Raw genomic sequence first — 17844 nt, forward strand, 5'->3', positions numbered from 1 at the left:
ACATGGCTGTCAGGTCATATATATATGAATTTATATTTTGGCCAACAGTGCATTTGCTTTATTACAAATTCCACAGGATTTCAGATGCAGAGCCCTTAACTCAGTTTCTTTTAATTATTTTTGTAAACTCTGACCCTGTCTGCTGGCACACTCTTATTATAATTTTAGTCTCATGTCATTCTCTGATTATCATTACCTTTATTGCTGCCTTGATCTATTGCCTTATATTTCCCTTTAATTTACTCAATCTTCTGGGGATTGGTTTAGCTCAGCTGGCTGGATGGTTGGTTTCTAGAGCAGTGTGATGCCAACAGCATGGGTTCAATTCCCATCACCGGTTTGAGGTTACCATGAAGGACTCTCCTTCTCAACCTCTTCCGTCGCCTGAGGTCTGGTGGCCTTCAGGTTAAATCGCCACCAGTGGCTTCTCTCTCTAATGAGAGAGCAACCCCTATGGTCTGGTAAAAATATGGTGACACAACTCAATCTTCTCCAAAATGATCTCTTTCCATCTCTGTTTAGTTTAAACCCTCTCTACTTCCCTAGCTATATGACTCAGATTAGCCCTACACCGTTCAATTATAGCCCATCCTACTAGTATGAGTTCCTCATGAATTGAAACTCATTTCAATTGTTCTTCATTCATTTTCTCCAAACTAGTTTTTTAAGCCATGCATTCCTTTTTCTAATTGTTGCCTTGCTATGTGGCTTAGATAATGAATCCAAGATTATTACCTGTGAGTTTGCTTTGTAATTTAGGCTATATGAGGAGCTTTATACTATCTAGAACCCTATTCCCCAAACTTGCCAAGACTATTGATATATATTCAGACACGCCCCCGCAACCGCCACCACCATAACTTCCGTCACCATATCCTCTTACTTCCCTGCACATCTGAACAAATATCCCGAATCCTGGCACTGGATAGGCAATACTGCAATCTAGGATTATCACTCTTAGCTCAGATAAGGGTCTGATCTCCTTAAACATGCTATCCCCTACCAACAATTTCTATATTGGCAAGAATACTTACATCACTCCAAATGATAGAATAGGCTGGAAATTGTCATCTTCAGATCCCTCCATCAGGACCAGCGATGAAGAGTCCAGCAAAAGAAATAGTATGAGACAACTTGCTGTCCAGAAACACCCCAATACCACCCTTTGAGAATATACCACATTTCTTCCAGGTGACCGGCCTCTCACTTGCTCCCCCTCCCCATTTTCTGCAGGTGTCTTGGAACCCTTACCAGTGAAAGCTGTGAGAACGACACATCAGGCTTTGAATGTTTTATATTATCATAATGATGTGTGAACATGCCTGTGAACCATTCATGCTAGAAATTGATCAGCAAAAATCATTACTACACGGTGATTACTGTTTTGTATTCATCCAGATGATAGATGTTCCTTCTCGAATGTGTAACCAAGTGTCAGCATCGAGCAATTTCAAATTTGGCAAATTGTGCAGAGCAAAAGACCATCTGATTTGTCCAAATTAATGCCTTTCCTCACCCTGGATTTGTCATACCTACCACCTCTCTGTCCATCAGACAGATTTGAGGTATAGAATATCTGGTTGCAGATCTACTTCGGTTTTTAAAAAAAAAGAGTCAGTTAACATCTAGAGTCTAAAATAAAAGTGGAAAATGCAGGTTGTTGATGTCAATAACATCTCAAGTTAAAATGACATCCTTGTCATATTCCAAAAATGCTTTGCAGAAAATAATTGGGAGAGATTCATAAATCTGAAAATAGTCATTTCACTTGACTGCCTGTTCTATGCTTCACTTTGGACAATGTTAAACACCTGAATATTTAACATTGACCAGCAAGTAGAATAGAAAATAACCATTCTGATTTCTGACCGAGATTTAGTATAGGCAAGGATTACTTTGAAATAGAAGAGAAATTCACCTTCGCTATTAGAAAGTATAGGTCAGAGATAGAGCTGTAACATTGAGTGGTGTAAATTCTCTTCCTGGGTGCACTCCTCATACATGGCATGTTCAGGATCCAATTAATTTATCCTTGTGTTATATTTCCTTCAGAGGTTACTGTTCTTTCCAGTGTTCCACCATTTGATCAAGGAATCATTTAACACCTCTGGTGACCTGACAGTACTGCTTTTTCAGGGCAGTTTAGCTCTGCTAATAACATTACTGTGCACTACAGTAACTCAAGGCTCTTTCAACAGTACTTTCCAGACCTGTGATCTCTCTCTCACCTTGATTTATTGCCTTACCATTTCCCTGTAATTTACTCAGTCTTCCCCAAAATTACCACCCTCTAAATTCCTCTCTGGTTTTCACACCATACTGGCTTGGAACCATATCACTGGTTGACACTAGGTAAAACTTCTAGAACTCCCTTAACCGTACGTGGGTGGACTTACATCACACGGATTGCATCAGTTTAAGAAGATAGCTTAGAAGCACACTTTTTGGGCTGATTAGGTATAGGTAATATGGTTTCCTACCAGTGCTGTCCACATTCCCATGAATGAATGAATGCATGATTAACAATTATACTGCAGATTTATACAAAGAATATATAAAATTGTTAAATCCAGAAAACAGCTATATATCCACTTATAGGTTTATGTCCAATATTGAATACCAGTCTGTCATATTTGTGTTTTCAATGATGTAATTCTAATAAATTAACCCTAAACGTTAATTCTGCTTCTTTCACTGATCAGGCAGCATCTTTAGAGATGTTTTGTTTTCAGTCCCAAAATTGCTGAGCCATTCATACTGTCATGAAAAAATATTTTTAAAAAACTTACAGCTTAAGAACTGCTCTCAAATATGTTTTACTAAAATGCTTCTTGCTTCTAAAGCATCTTTCTTATTCTCCATTGCACTATAAATTTCAACATTCTGAGAAATGTCATGGGGCTTAAAAGACCAACACTCAGCAATGCTATGCGGCATTTGCTACTGACATCATCCATCAATTACTGGACTGACTTGTTCAGATAATGACATTGCTGTCAAATGCCCTCTTAACATATACTGTGCTGCTGACATATGCTATGATGCAAGCATGCTGGTGTGAACTTGGCTAATGAGTTTTGACAGGTCCTTTCAATGTGGGAGAGGTATCACCATGAGCTAATTATTAATTCACCTCTACATATGCCTGTTTACCGAAAGCAAAGTGGAGTTTTGCCTGTGGCCATTAATTTCAGCTTTACCATCCTCAACACTACCTTAATGAAAACAGCAAAATCAATTTACACGAAGAATCAAACCTAGAAAAATTATAGGCCAAATGGCATAGGATACAGGTAGTGCATTTCCACACCAATCCGGGCTGTCCATTTTTTTTTAAGAAAGCAATTATATTGTGAGTGGTTATATAATTCCTTTCTTCATTTCAAGCTAACATTTCTGTTCCTACTTCGCTTGAGTTTTTATTCATGAAGTCTGACTGTCTTTCAGAGAGCTTACAGAAGTGTTAAGAGTGTCCATTAGCAACCCTGTCTGCTCTTGGCTTCCTAAAACAATTACAAGATAAAGTCAGATCTCAACTGATAGGTTCCTCTACTTTAAGAGAGAAAGGGGCAGGAACATCAATTAGTTAGTTGTAAGCAGTGAGCCTGGGGTTAAGCAAGGTATGAGGCAACTGAAAAGAAGAGTCACAAAGTGCCTAAAACATGCTGAGATCTCTCTTCACCTCAGTGGTAAACAAGTCTCCATTTGTAATGGTTTCAGCTAGCAGTGAAAACATTAACTCTACGGATATTCTGATACCTCTTTTTCAATTTATTCAACTTACCCAATGCTATCTCCACTGAATGCTCAGTAGCAACTGTGCACCATCACCCAGTCTCATCCATTTAGCAGAGAAGCTGATCCGAATGATTGTCGGTTCAATAATCTACACATTTGGGAGGCCTTAAGGATTGTTGCCTAGATCTGCTTCAGCAATAAGTGAAGATGCAAACCCGATATTAATTTTTCTCCCCTATTTTTATGTCCAATGAAATGCATATAAGGTTTATATCAGCAACAAACAGACCTCCAAACTTAAGTCATGATTTCACATTTCAACTACTCAAACTTGCCATTGATTGACCTGGTGAACATTAAACATGTTTTCCTTGTCATCCAGAGATAAATCTGGACTGGGTAACACTCCTGATGCAAATGGTGGCAATCTTAATGTCAGCTACAATGATTTTAGTCTGCACTTGGGTCATCCCAATGATCTTTAATTTTATATTCTCCCCATCAGAGAATGGGGAGAATATTGAGTATTAAATAGACAGATACATCCATGGACTTAGTAATTTTAAACATTGTCAGGTTTTGAAGTGATTTCTTGTGCAGGAGATTTTTTCCCTCAAAGACTCTCTCGGTTTAGGAAGCTGCACATATGGTGATGTTTGAGTATTGGGGCCAAATGTTTGAGGTTGGTATGACAAAGTTGACAGATCAGCTGGTGAGTATGCAAACACCTTTTCGTTACTTTCTACGATTCTGGTTGAGAGTTGTAACACTTGCCCCTGCTGTCAAGACATTGTGTTTGTTAATTAAATTTATTGTGATCATTTCCATTTAATGGTAGTCAGCCATGGCTCATATTTGCTGCTATTACAAGCTGAGAATAAAAGCCACAAAAAAAGCTGATGCTCCACTCACATGAGTGGCATTTAGTTCAGAAGAAGCAGGCAAAATATTCTATGGTGATTTTTCCTGTGCTCTGTCAGTATTGTGTAAGCCGATAAAATAGATTTAAATTGGGACACCTTGCTGCTTCAGTTGTTTAAGTACAGTGTGTGATGTGACTCTTCAAGGGATCGTGTGGTCAAAACCTAGTTTGTCCTGAGTTAGCTGATCTCCACAAGAACAGTAATTGGCCTATGTGTTGGTGACAGGGTAAGGAGAAAATAACAAGGTTTTTGTTACTCAGTGGGTTTCAATGATTCAAATGTATGTATGGCAGAGAGCAATACATTCAACCGAGTGAGGAACTCATTTGTTCTCATGTCCTACACTGTTGAATATTTATTATAGTGTGAATTATTGAGTATTTGGAGAGATTTTTGTTTTGTTTTCAGCACTGTCAGATCTCTTTGTGCCATTGTGATATCCAGAGTACTGAACGTCCGACTGAATGCTTAATTACATTTTGCCAGAGTTTAAAGGCATCAAAATTCTCAATTACTAAGTTGTGTTATGCTTTGATATAAATTTCTTCAACGGCACCTTCTAAACCTGCTACTTTGCTGACTGTAGAAGACATGGGCAGTAGCTGCTTGGAAACACCACTACTTCCAAGTTCCCCTCCAAGTGTCTCAATATCCTGGCTTTGAACTGTCACTGGGTCAAAATCCTGGAACTTCATTCCCAATAGCACTATAGGCAACCATCGCTGGACTGCACTGGTTAAAGAAGATTCATCACCACCTTCTCAAGGCAATTTGAGATATGCAATAAAGGCTGGTCTCGCCATTGGCGCACTCATTCCTTGTGCTAAATAAAAAGCAACCTTGCCATGCATAAAATAACACAATATGAAGTATGTTACAATGTAGGATCATGACTGAGTTTTTTTGTTACATGTGCCTCATTTAGAGCAAAATGGACACTTTGAAATAATGGAAGGAATTACTACGAAATAAGTGAAACTCTAGGCAGATACTTGGTGACTGCATGACGGTACTGCTGAAGTAGTTGAACAATTAAATAAATGTTTGACCATTCTTTTTCTCCTCAGAACCTGATTGAGGAGCAGCAGCAGCAGTTGAACCAGTATGAGTCAGCAGCTGGACAATGTGTCACTGAACTACAGAAAGCCCAGGCCCAGGTACATGGGCTGCAGGGCAGAATCCAGGAGACTGAGTCTGCCAACAAGGTGAGCAATTTATGATGTTGCTGCTCACAGATATTGCTGTTTTGATTTGGATTTATAACCCAGTAGGGAGTACTGTATTACTGTAGCCATAGCAAAGCAGTGCAGGTCCTGGAAATCTTAACCAAAACAGAAAATTTTGGTAGCATGTGTGGTGAGAGCAGCAGTTCACATTTTGAGTTAAATATGACTTCTTCCAAGGAACTGTTGGACCTTTCTAAATCTTCAGGTACAGAATAATTTTATCGGGACTAGCCAGTAGATCATAAGTAATATGTAGAGCACAAAGCTGTTTTTGCTCTGTGGATCCATGTTGACAGGTGTCAGGAAACATGTTAATCTAATACTACTGGTTGGACAACCTTGCTGTTAAGGTACGTGGAAATACCAGACTGAACTACAATTAGACTTCAACTATTTCCCTAAAATGGTTCAAGGAGTGAGTAGGAGACATCTTTCCATGATGTCAGTGCTTCCTAAATTTTTTCACGATGTAATCCCATTTTGAGGCTTGAAAACTGACGTGATCCTTTGATAACCAGTGAAGGGGGAAAGAAAAGACCTATCAGAACAGGTGAGGGTCAGCCATTGCTGCTTCTGAGTCCATCATTTTGGGTCCCAATTCCCACTTTGGGAAGCCCTGAAGTATATGTCTTTAATTCTTCAAGACTATACTTTTACAGTTGAAACCAGCTCATTATCTTTAGATTAGATTAGATTAGATTCTCTACAGTGCTCTGTGGAATTTTTAAAACTTCATTGTCAAGTCTCCCATCAACTCAGAGTTTTTAGTAAATAGCCATCAAACAGGTGATGGTGGTGGGTGGGTGTGGAGGGGGTGGTGGGGGTGATGGTGGAGAAAGAAATGTAACAACTACCCCCCCCCCCCCCCAAGTCTAGTCTGGATAATAATGCTTTTAAAAATTAAAAATAAAGAAAAGAGTAAAGTTTTTAAATAACATTTCTCTCACCATGCTTAGCGCATGCGGCAAATCCGTTGTGACTTTATTTCCCCAGATGCTGCAAGAGAATCTAAGAGAAATGGAAAATGAATTAAAGGAAATGCGTTACACACTACAGAAGCAGGATCGAACCCAGCTGGAGCTGAAAGAGGCTTTGAAAAGCAAGGAGAAGGAAGTAAGTGTCACACATATATATGTTTGAATGGAATGAAAAAAAAATTGATGGGAATGAATGAAACCTTAAGCTGAGTTTTCTTGCAAACCTTGCGATCTGGCCCAAATGTGGGTCCCAGACTCCTCCTTGCTGATCGTGAGAGTGCATTTTGATAATCCTGGAGGAGGCCTCCTAATGAGTAACAAAAAGATGGGGTACTGGGCTAATGGTCGGATACTTGGTAGTGTGGATGAGCAGAGGGATCTTGGTGTCCATGTACACAGATCTCTGAAAGTTGCCACCCAGGTAAATAGTGCAGTGAAGAAGGCATATGGCGTACTGGCTTTTTATTGGTAGAGGAATTGAGTTCTGGAGTCCTGAGGTCATGTTGCAGTTGTATAAGACTCTGGTGCGGCAGCATCTGGAGTATTGTGTGCAGTTTTGGTCGCCATACTATAGGAAGGATGTGGAGGCACTGGAACGGGTGCAGAAGAGGTTTACCAGGATGTTGCCTGGTATGGTAGGAAGATCGTATGAGGAAAGGCTGAGGCACTTGGGGCTGTTTTCATTGGAGAAAAGAAGGTTTAGGGGTGACTTGATAGAGGTGTACAAGATGATTAGGGGTTTAGATAGGGTTGACCATGAGAACCTTTTTCCACGTATGGAGTCAGCTATTACGATGGGGCATAGCTTTAAATTAAGGGGTGGTAGGTATAGGACAGATGTTAGGGGTAGATTCTTTACTCAGCGAGTCGTGAGTTCATGGAATGCCCTGCCAGTAGCAGTGGTGGACTCTCCCTCTTTTTATGGGCATTTAAACGGGCATTGGATAGACATATGGAGAATAGTGGGCTTGGATCGGCGCTACATCGAGGGCCAAAGGGCCTGTACAGCGCTGTATTTTTCTATGTTCTATGTTCTATGTTCTAATTGTTCAGAGCTCGTGGTTCAGTTGAAGGTAAAATGCAGGCTCCAGTGCTGCTAGCCAAATAAAAGGCCGGCAGCTCTGAAGCACCAGTAACCTTGGAAGGGCAAACGCTGCTGTGCTGATTAGGTGATCAAGAGTCTTTTTAGACAGGTCAACAAGATGCATCTGATGAAATGGAAGGCTAACCCCTCTGAATGACTGTTTAGAGCAAAGCAGGCAGCCTTTCTGGATGTCAGCTTCCTCTTCAGGTGATAGCGTATCTGGTTCTGATGTACCCCTGTAATGCTGCAGACTGTTGGTGGCCTTTGCAGACAGGAGGGGGCTAAACCATAGCTAGGAAAACGTCAATAAGTCCTCTTAGGTATCTCCAATCAGAGCCTTATATATGCAGTGAAAACCGAAAGAACTGTGGATGCTGTAAATCAGAAACAGAAGTTGCTGGAAAAGCTCAGCAGGTCTGGCAGCATCTAAGAAGAGAAATCAAAGTTAACATTTCGGGTCCGGTGACCCTTCCTTAGAGCTTGTATGTACAGCTTGGCTCTTGAGAAACCTTTTTAAGAGTGTGGATGTTTTCGGAACATTTCCCGATGTGGTTCGGAATGTTTTTCCAGCTGCTCTGCCTTCAGGCTTGTTATCCAAGACAAAGGCTGTTCTACTTATTGAATCAGAGGGAGACCTGTACCAGCATCTTGAAAATGCTCTTGAATTGAGTCCCTAAATTTCCCTTTAATCATGCAAATTAATCATCTTCAAATGAATGCATACTTGCCATTTCATTGTTGGATGTGATGGATTTGCTTCCACCACCATTTCAGGTTGCACCATCTATTAACCACAACAGCCCTTTTTGTGCAAAATCTCCTCTTAGTTTCCATTCTTGAACACTTGTTAATTATTTTAAATCTGTGATCCCACTGAAAACTAACCCATTTGTCAGGGGAAAACATTTCTCTTTTTTTCTTCCTCTGTTAAAATCCCCAAATTTTCAATACAATTAGCTCTCCTCTTAAGCTTTTCTTGCTGTTGTGAATAGTGATCCCTGCCAGGAGATCTGTTGTCATGGTATGCCACCCTTCTCTATGTTATGTCATCTTAATCAATGCACAATAGCTCCCCTGCACCCATTCTGTGGCATTCAGCATCTAACTATGCATAGGTCAACCTCACTTTCTGATGCCCTTATTTTGCCTCTGAGGAAAGTTCTTTGTAGCTTTTCAGCTCCAATCAAAAGACAAAATAGTGACACTTTCTTCTGTTGATGTCACTTCTTAGATTTTCTTTAGTCTTGAAATTACTTGAAAATTCACCTCTTTATGGTCTATCTGTGGAATTCTTAGCATATACCTCAGCATCCATGTTTCAGATGTCTGTCTTGTCTTCCGTGGGTATTTATTCATTGTCTAAGTATTTGAGGCAAACAAAAAGTGGGTTGAATGCAGCATCTTGAGATTTTACCTTGTTACAAGCTTGAAGTTTTTTTCCACAACATTCCGGCAACTTCTATCCTTTTTCTGAATTATGCATCACATCTGTCATCATCTGTTATCACTTGCCCTAAATAGATAAACTTATTGACTTGTTCAGTGTAACACCATCCACTTCAATCTTCAAATTAGTTTCTTCTAATGTATTCCTTCAATGGTGTGGAAATTGTGCAGCACTTTCACAGATGCTGATGCTGACACTGCAGGAGCTAGAACCTGCTGTTGTCCACTGCTGGTAAGACAGTGCCAATGTAAAATCATGAAACTATTGTTTTCAAGGGTAATGTTAAATCCATGCTCAAGTCTAATAAGGCTCCACTCTGATAGCAGCCTATCAATATTTGCAAAAGCAGACTCATCAGGAAACCTTAGCAACTCCTCATAAAAATATTAGTCTTGATAGAAGAGACTGCAGACATAATAGTTAAGTGAACTTGTTGTGTGCCATGTGCATTCACAAGCAGACTAAATTGGTTAAAAGCAAAAAGAACTTGTTTAAACATGCTGGCAACAAATTGCTAAAGCAAAGTGTCAGCGGAATTCTACATTTAATTTCACTTCAGGATAGCTGCCAATTATCTATTGGAGTCTGCAGCCGACGCAATCGTTTTAAACAAGATTATAATTTTGGCTGTTTACTGTATGTATGTAAACAGCCTGGCTTGTTGATTACCACAATTTCAGTTGGAAAGGGGTCTAGAAATGGGATCAGCCTTTCTTCCCCACTTGCATAAATGTTTATTGAGTTATTAAAGTTCTCCTGCATGTTTACTGTCCTACATTTTACCCTAGTCTCAGTCACTTTACCGAGCTGTGCCTTCATATCCTTGTAAATGTGAATAAAAGTAACTATAGCACTAATCTTAGAATCAAACTGCTCTTCTAGGTGAATCTAAAATTCTACGTACTATGATCATTGTCACCTAGAGGCTTCTTTACCATGTGGTTATAAATTAATCCTGTCTCTCTTGCTCATTAGCAGATCTAAAATAGCCTGCTCCAAGAAGTTGCCCCGGATACGCTTTATAAATTAAATTCCTCAGCAAGCTTTGCCAATCTGGTTCACCAAATCTACATGTAGATTAAAATTAATGTGAGTGTTGTGGTACCTTCCATAATCCAATTATTTCTTCCAGTACACTGTTCTACACTGAAGTCATGATTGGGGGCCCGCAAATTGTTCCTGCAAATGACTTGTTGCCTTTGCATTTTCTTATTTATATCCAAATTGATTATACATCCTACTCTATCAAAATAAAGTCATTTCTCATTATTATACTAATAACATTCTTAAATAACAGAGCTACCCCTTCACCTGTTCCAGCTTTCCTGTGTGTTCAAAATATCAAATAACTTTAAAGATTTAGGTTCCTCTCATGGTCACCCTGCAACCATGTCTCTGGTAATAGCTATCAGGGTATGTGTGTTTATTTCTGTCTCAGCTCACAATTCATCCATTTTATTACCAAAGCTGTCTGCATATATATCCAGAACTTCTAACTTTTTTTTCATTTCTTTCAATCTCTGGTCTTATTTATTGTTGCATTCTTAACTTTGTACTTTCTGACCTCTCCTGTTGCATTTTTGTCATTACTCAAAACACAACTCTGTTTTATCATCTCTTTGGTTGCCTTTGATTTGCCATGTATTTTCTCACATGATCCTTTCCTGCCTCTTTTTAGTTTAAATTCATTTAAACTGATGCCTGGATACTAGAGTCGGAGGAATGTCAAGATGAATGTGATAAGTATTGGTTGACTAATATGAACAACTGCCATTTTGAAATGGGCAGGATGTGTTAGCAGTTTTGTAATTGTTGTGAGAATTTTTTGCAACTTTACTGCCTTCAGTAGAATTGTTGTGATATACTGATGTGAGAAATTGCAACCAGAGGAAACTGTCTCCCTGGAAGTATAGCCATAAAAGCCTTCAAGTAATTAATGTTTTTTTAGCTGATAATAATAACAATGTGTTTGTCACCTCCTCACCCCTACTCAACCACCCTTTAGGTTGAAGAGCTTTATTGTGTCATCAATGGTCAGAATGAGAATCAATCCAAATTGAGGGAAATGCTTCACAGATGTCAGGTTGAAAACCTGAAGGTAGGTAATGAATAAAAAGGTAATTTAAATAGCCATGGGCGATTCTTCAAACATTTGTTGCCTTTTCTCTAATTCCGTATTTAATGTTCATGAATGGCTTGTTCAAAAATAGAAACTCTTAGAGAAACTCAGCAGTTCTGGCAGTAAGGCAAAAGTGAGGACTGAAGATGCTGGAAACCAGAGTTTAGGTGAGAGTGGTGCTGGAAAAGTACACCAGGTCAGGCAGCATCCGAGGAACATGAATTCCTGATGAAGGGCTTTTGCCCGAAACGTCAATTTTCCTACTTCTAGGATGCTGCCTGACCTGCTGTGCTTTTCAAGAACCACTCTGGTCCAAGATCTGGCAGTAAGCAGAGTTAAAATTTCGGGGTCCGGTGAGCCTTCTTCAGAACTGTTTGTAGGTAGGAAATGATAGTGTAAATGCTGAAGATGGGATAGCGGGAGGGGGAGGAGTACATGATAGGTGGAGCCCAAAGAGAGAGACCAGAAGTTGGGCATATTAAGGAATGGGTAATGGTCAGCCTGGGAGAATCAAAAGCCGCTTATGGGGACCATTAATCGCTGACCATGGGTTGGTTGTATAAGCAGCCCATGTGACAACATGGCCTGGTTGTGTGAGGATAGGGGAAGGACATGGAGAACATGCTCAGACTAAACTTATTGAACTCGCTATTGAGACCTGAAGGCTGCAGGATCCTCAAGCAGAAAATGAGATGCTGTTCTTCTAGCTTATGCTGAGCTTTGCAGGAGCACTGCCCAAGGCAGGGATGTCAGGCAGGGCACATTGGTTGTGTGTTAAAGTGGCAGGCATCTGGAAGCTCAGTATCATTTTTGCAGACACAACATTTGTGTTCTGGAAAGCAGTCACTCAGTCTGTGTTTCATCTCTCCTTTGTAGAGGAGACCATTCGCAGCTATTGATTTTCTCAGGCTGTCCACAATTGTTCACTTCTCCCCACCTCCCTCACCCCATCTTCAGCATATATACTAACCTATATACTAACCTTTTCCTCGCTACGATCAGTTCTGAAGAAGGATCACTGGGTCTGCTGTTTTGACTCTGATTTCTTTCCACAAGTGTTGCCAGACCTACTGCGTTTTTCCAGCAATTTAATTTTGTTTCAGATCTCCAGCATCCGCAGTTCAATTTTTTTTGTCTTGTTCGAAATCAGGTTCAAATAATTCTTGCTCTCACTATGTGTAAATCTTCAAGTATATTGTCGTAGATACTTTTATGCCTTTTTTTTTATCCAATTGTGTTGATATCAACATCAGCTTCTTAGTTAAAATCCTCATGGAAATTCATTATATCCCTCATTTCTCATTCTAAAACTTGTTAAAACTGCAACCCAGTTTTCACCTCTTTTACTCTTTCATTTCCAAAAGGAAACCGAGGGTCAATGATTAGGACCTTACACAGCAGGAAGAATTTTTGGAAGTGAACTTATAATTTTCAAATGACTCTCCCTGTATAATCAACAAGGTGAAAAATAATTGGTCTTTTGGTAGAATTAGGACAGAAAATCCTCTAAATACTTGGAAGATCAGACAATATATGTAAAGAGAAAAACGTTTAACAGTTCATGTTGATTGAAGGTGGTACGAATTCAAACTCTGCTTGTATTTTATGCACTTTAAGAAGTAACCACACAGTCCTGATCTTCTACGTTGAGCTGGATCATTTACTTGAGTATTTTAGCCAGCAGTATGACATCATCTTGTGATTAAAAAGCTGCTAGTAATCCCACCATGCAGCTTTTGGCTACTACGCTGACGTTCATATTGAAAGAATGCATTAGTGCATTTAATGCAGTTGAGGGAGTGATGCATTGTTGGAAATGCCATCTTTAAGTTCTTTGAGATTAGATTCCCTACAGTGCGGAATCAGGCCCTTCGGCCCAACAAGTTCACACGGACCCTCCGAAGAGTAACCCACCCAGACCCATTCCCCAATTCTCTACAAAGCACCTATCACTATGGGCAATTTAGCATGGTCAATTCACCTGACCTGCACATCTTTGAACTGTGAGAGGAAACGGGAGCACCCAGAGGAAACCCATGCAGACACGGAGAGAATGTGCAAACTCCACGCAGACAGTCGACCGAGGCTGGAATTGAACCGGAGTCCCTGGTGCTGAGAGGTAGTAGTGCTAACCACTGAGCTACCGTGCTGCCCCAAAAAATTTGAACTAGTGCTGCTCCATGAAGCAGGATAGGGAGGTTTCAAATAGCATGTGCGGTTACTGAGTATCTATCCTGACCTTGGGACCCACCAGAAAGCTTCAAAGCCAATTAACTACTTCGAAGTATATTAATCATCGTAGGGATATTGTGGAAACTAACCAGAAGTGAGATAAATGATGAGATAATCTGTTTGTAGTGGTGTTGCAGATATCATGAGACTTTCTTCAGATAGTGAAAGGGTAGATAGGGTTCTAACATCTCATCTGGAAGATAGCATTTCCAACAATGCGTCACTCCCTTGACGGCGCTGAATGAAAGGGCATTACCTTTGAATTGGCCTGAATGGAAGTACTGTCTTGAAAGTGAGCTGTCTTGTCTTTTTGAGTTTGGAGGCAGTGTTCAGTGGGGATGAGGAGTAATGTTGAAGTAAGCAATATTGAGGTAAAGAATTGTATCCAAGATTTGAAAACTCAAACTGTTTTATCCTCATTACAATTTATGTGTGTTCTCTATTCCTTATTCCTCTCCACTCTGTACGTGTTTCTGTTTTCTCTGGGTACAGCGTTGTGCATCCTGTCAGAGTACTGATGGACAGCTGGTACCACCACATGCCCAACAACAAGCTGAGCTGCTGGAACTGCAAAACGCCTCCTTTTCCAATCAGCTGGAGTTGCAGCAAAAGCAGAGGCTACTTCGGCAGAAGGAATACCAGCTCATTGAAGCCAAACAGAGAAAAGAATTTCTTGAGACTGAACTCCAGGAGATGCATCAGCAGAAGGAAGCTACAATCACTCACAATCAAGTAAGCATCTGGTGTTTCCAAAGATACAATTTATACGAGGAAAATGTAATAGTTAAGATTGTTTTCTGGTCCAGTACACCTTTTGATGTTTGTTTTTCAAGTTGAGGAATGCCTGTACTATTACTAGATCAGAAAGTTTGCACCACACTGAATATATAATAGAGATTTCAATATACTTCAACAGTTTAATCCACAGAAAAGAACCTTCATCTCAACTTGTCATCTGTGCCAATGAATGGTATCAAGAAAATCTTGGAATCATATTGACAATAACTGAGACAAATGAGACTTTCACACCATAGCCTGGCTAGATTTGAAGCCAAGTTCCTGAGGTGGAGAACAAATGGGCTAGATTTTCTAAGGAGTGACAATCACACACACATTACCACTTTGCTTCTTTTTTACAAAACAAAAGAGCATTTCTGATGGGAGATTCTGGTCAGAAATGTGGAGCCTTGCTTCTATTCTGACTAGACCCTGTCAGTGGAAGGGAAACCACGCTCCCTTTTTGACATTCTGTAATTTAAAGGTCCAGCATCACAAAAAGTCACTTTGACATGCTATGGAAGAGTAAGTACACCAGGTGAGTATGGGATAGGGTGCCAGGTGGATCGGGAATGAGTGCCAGTTAAGTATTGGCATGTTTAGAGTAGATTGGTGTGGGTGGGCAATAATGATTTGAGGTTGAGTGTAGTGTTGGGTTTGGTGGCAGTGTTTGGGGATTGGGAGGTGTAGGAGAGTCAGGCACTGGTTGTGGGAATGTCAGATTCTGGGGAAGTGGGGAGATGTCAGATTAGTTTCTGGAGGACTTGGGAATCTGGCACAGTGTATTTGACACTGAGAGATTCAATTTGACCACTCATTAATTAGTTACCTAGGAGATAGGCTAAGTATTTAAGAGTCTAACACTTCCTGAGTAGCTATGTACTGAACTGTAGCAGCACCGTCCAAATTCTGCAATGTGAGATTTTCAGTTGTTTCCAAGCATAATGGAATTGCCAAGCAGAATTTTCAATTTCCAGAAAATTCCTTCAGAGTCCTCTAAGTTGGGGTTTCTACAGTGTCCCCGTGAGCAACTCCTATCTGAGCCAAAGAAACAATCAGCTGGCCATAGGAAATTTTATTCTAATCTGCATGGAATAGCACCTTGGAAGTTCCTATGCAGGGAAAGTAGAACTTGGCCTTTTTAAGCAAAATGCAAAGGACTTTAAAAGGCTGTCACACTTGAATCTTCAGGCTGTGCACAACACAAAAAATAAAGGTGTTTAGAAAGAACAATGGGCTTAACTCGGGTGAAGTAGCAATCCCCATCTGATTGTTAGGCCACTCCTTTGACTTACCATGTCCAAAGTTCACTGTTATTGGCCTGAACTTTCAATTTGGATCTCTTGAGAAATGAGCAGCAAACCTGATCTGGGAGTATTCCACACAGCGCAAGATCAGCACTGGCGGTTAAACCACACCCCTTTTTCACAGAAGTGATGACTGAATTCCAGCATTTGACAAGCTGCATAATAAATGTAGGTGAGGGGTATATTGCTGGGGAATGGCTGAAGTAGAGTGACAGCTGGGTGGATGCAAGGCTAAGGTGGTGATTAAGCACCAGGTGAAAGGGGAGGGTGGCAGGCAGGTGGGTCAGGATTACAGGTGCTGTATAAGTAGGCGAGAGAGTAGGGTGGATCAGGTGCAAGTTGGGTTGTGCAGGAGTGTCAAACATGAGGGATGGGAAGTTCGGGTATCTTGGGGGCTTCGACTCCTGAGTGCAAGGCAAATGGTAGATCCGTGGCGACAGTGTTCAGGAAAGGCTCTGGTATTGAGTGAGGAATCTGGGCTGGTTTGAATGCATGTAAGGGGCGGACTACTGACTCCCATAGCTACCTGGATTACACCTCTTCCCACCCTATCTCTTGCAAAAATGCCATCCCGTACTCCCAATTTCTCCGCCTCCGCCGTATCTGCTCCCAGGAGGACCAGTTCCACCATAGAACACACCAGATGGCCTCCTCCTTTAGAGACCACAATTTCCCTTCCCACGTGGTTAAAGATGCCCTCCAACGCATCTCATCCACATCCCACACCTCCGCCCTCAGACCCCACTCCTCCAACCGTAACAAGGACAGAACGCCCCTGGTGCTCACCTTCCACCCTACAAACTTTCGCATCAACCAAATCATCCACCGACATTTCCGCCACCTCCAAAAAGACCCCACCACCAGGGATATATTTCCCTCCCCACCCCTTTCCGCCTTCCGCAAAGACCGTTCCCTCCATAACTACCTGGTCAGGTCCACACCCCCCTACGACCCACCCTCCCATTCTGGCACTTTCCCCTGCCACGGCAGGAACTGTAAAACCTGTGCCCACACCTCTTCCCTCACCTCTATCCAAGTCCCTAAAGGAGCCTTCCACATCCATCAAAGTTTCACCTGCACATCCACTAATATCATTTATTGTATCCGTTGCTCCCGATGTGGTCTCCTCTACATTGGGGAGACTGGGCGCCTCCTAGCAGAGCGCTTTAGGGAACATCTCCGAGACACCCGCACCAATCAACCAAACCGCCCCGTGGCCCAACATTTCAACTCCCTCTCCCACTCTGCCGAGGACATGGAGGTCCTGGGCCTCCTTCACCGCCGCTCTCTCACCACCAGACGCCTGGAGGAAGAACGCCTCATCTTCCGCCTCGGAACACTTCAACCCCAGGGCATCAATGTGGACTTCAACAGCTTCCTCATTTCCCCTTCCCCCACCGCATCCTAATTTCAAACTTGCAGCTCAGTAACTGTCTCCTTGACTTGTCCGGACTTGTCCGACCTGCCTATCTTCTTTTCCACCTATCCACTCCACCCTCTCCTCCTTGACCTGTCACCTTCATCTCCTCCCCCACTCACCCATTGTACTCTATGCTACTTTCTCCCCACCCCCACCCTCCTCTAGCTTATCTCTCCACGCTTCAGGCTCACTGCCTTTATTCCTGATGAAGGGCTTTTGCTCGTTGGATGCTGCCTGAACTGCTGTGCTCTTCCAGCACCACTAATCCAGTATTTGGTTTTCAGCATCTGCAGTCATTGTTTTTACCTAGTTGAGGTGGTGTCAGGTCCGATATTCAGCGATTGTGAAGTGAGTAAATCTGAGAGATTGGGGTCACAGTTATATAATTACTCATCTGTGATAGGTTTTGATTTCTCTAACGTCTGAGTAACACAAGGGCAATACTCAGTGGTCATGCCACTCAACTACTAAACTAAACCCTGGGCTAATATTCTTGGGACCTGAATTTGGTCTCACAATGGGAAATACTGAATTTCAATCTTCACTACAATTTTGAATTAAAATGCTAACCCAATGATTACCATGTAGACATTG

At 41.3% G+C, this 17844-nt stretch overlaps 1 protein-coding gene across 12 annotated transcripts in view; it reads left to right on the forward strand.

Moving 5' to 3' along the window:
- pde4dip (phosphodiesterase 4D interacting protein) overlaps positions 1-17844 on the forward strand; it is a 466622-nt gene that overhangs the window by 307459 nt on the left and 141319 nt on the right. For all 12 annotated transcript variants that reach the window (XM_072573987.1, XM_072573990.1, XM_072573980.1 and 9 more), the window contains 4 exons: positions 5729-5866; positions 6881-7000; positions 11401-11493; positions 14239-14478. In XM_072573987.1, the coding sequence (XP_072430088.1) occupies positions 5729-5866; positions 6881-7000; positions 11401-11493; positions 14239-14478 (591 nt within the window). The remainder of the gene's footprint in view (positions 1-5728; positions 5867-6880; positions 7001-11400; positions 11494-14238; positions 14479-17844) is intronic.

Source organism: Chiloscyllium punctatum, chromosome 7, assembly GCF_047496795.1.
Source record: "Chiloscyllium punctatum isolate Juve2018m chromosome 7, sChiPun1.3, whole genome shotgun sequence".
Lineage (NCBI taxonomy): Eukaryota > Metazoa > Chordata > Chondrichthyes > Orectolobiformes > Hemiscylliidae > Chiloscyllium > Chiloscyllium punctatum.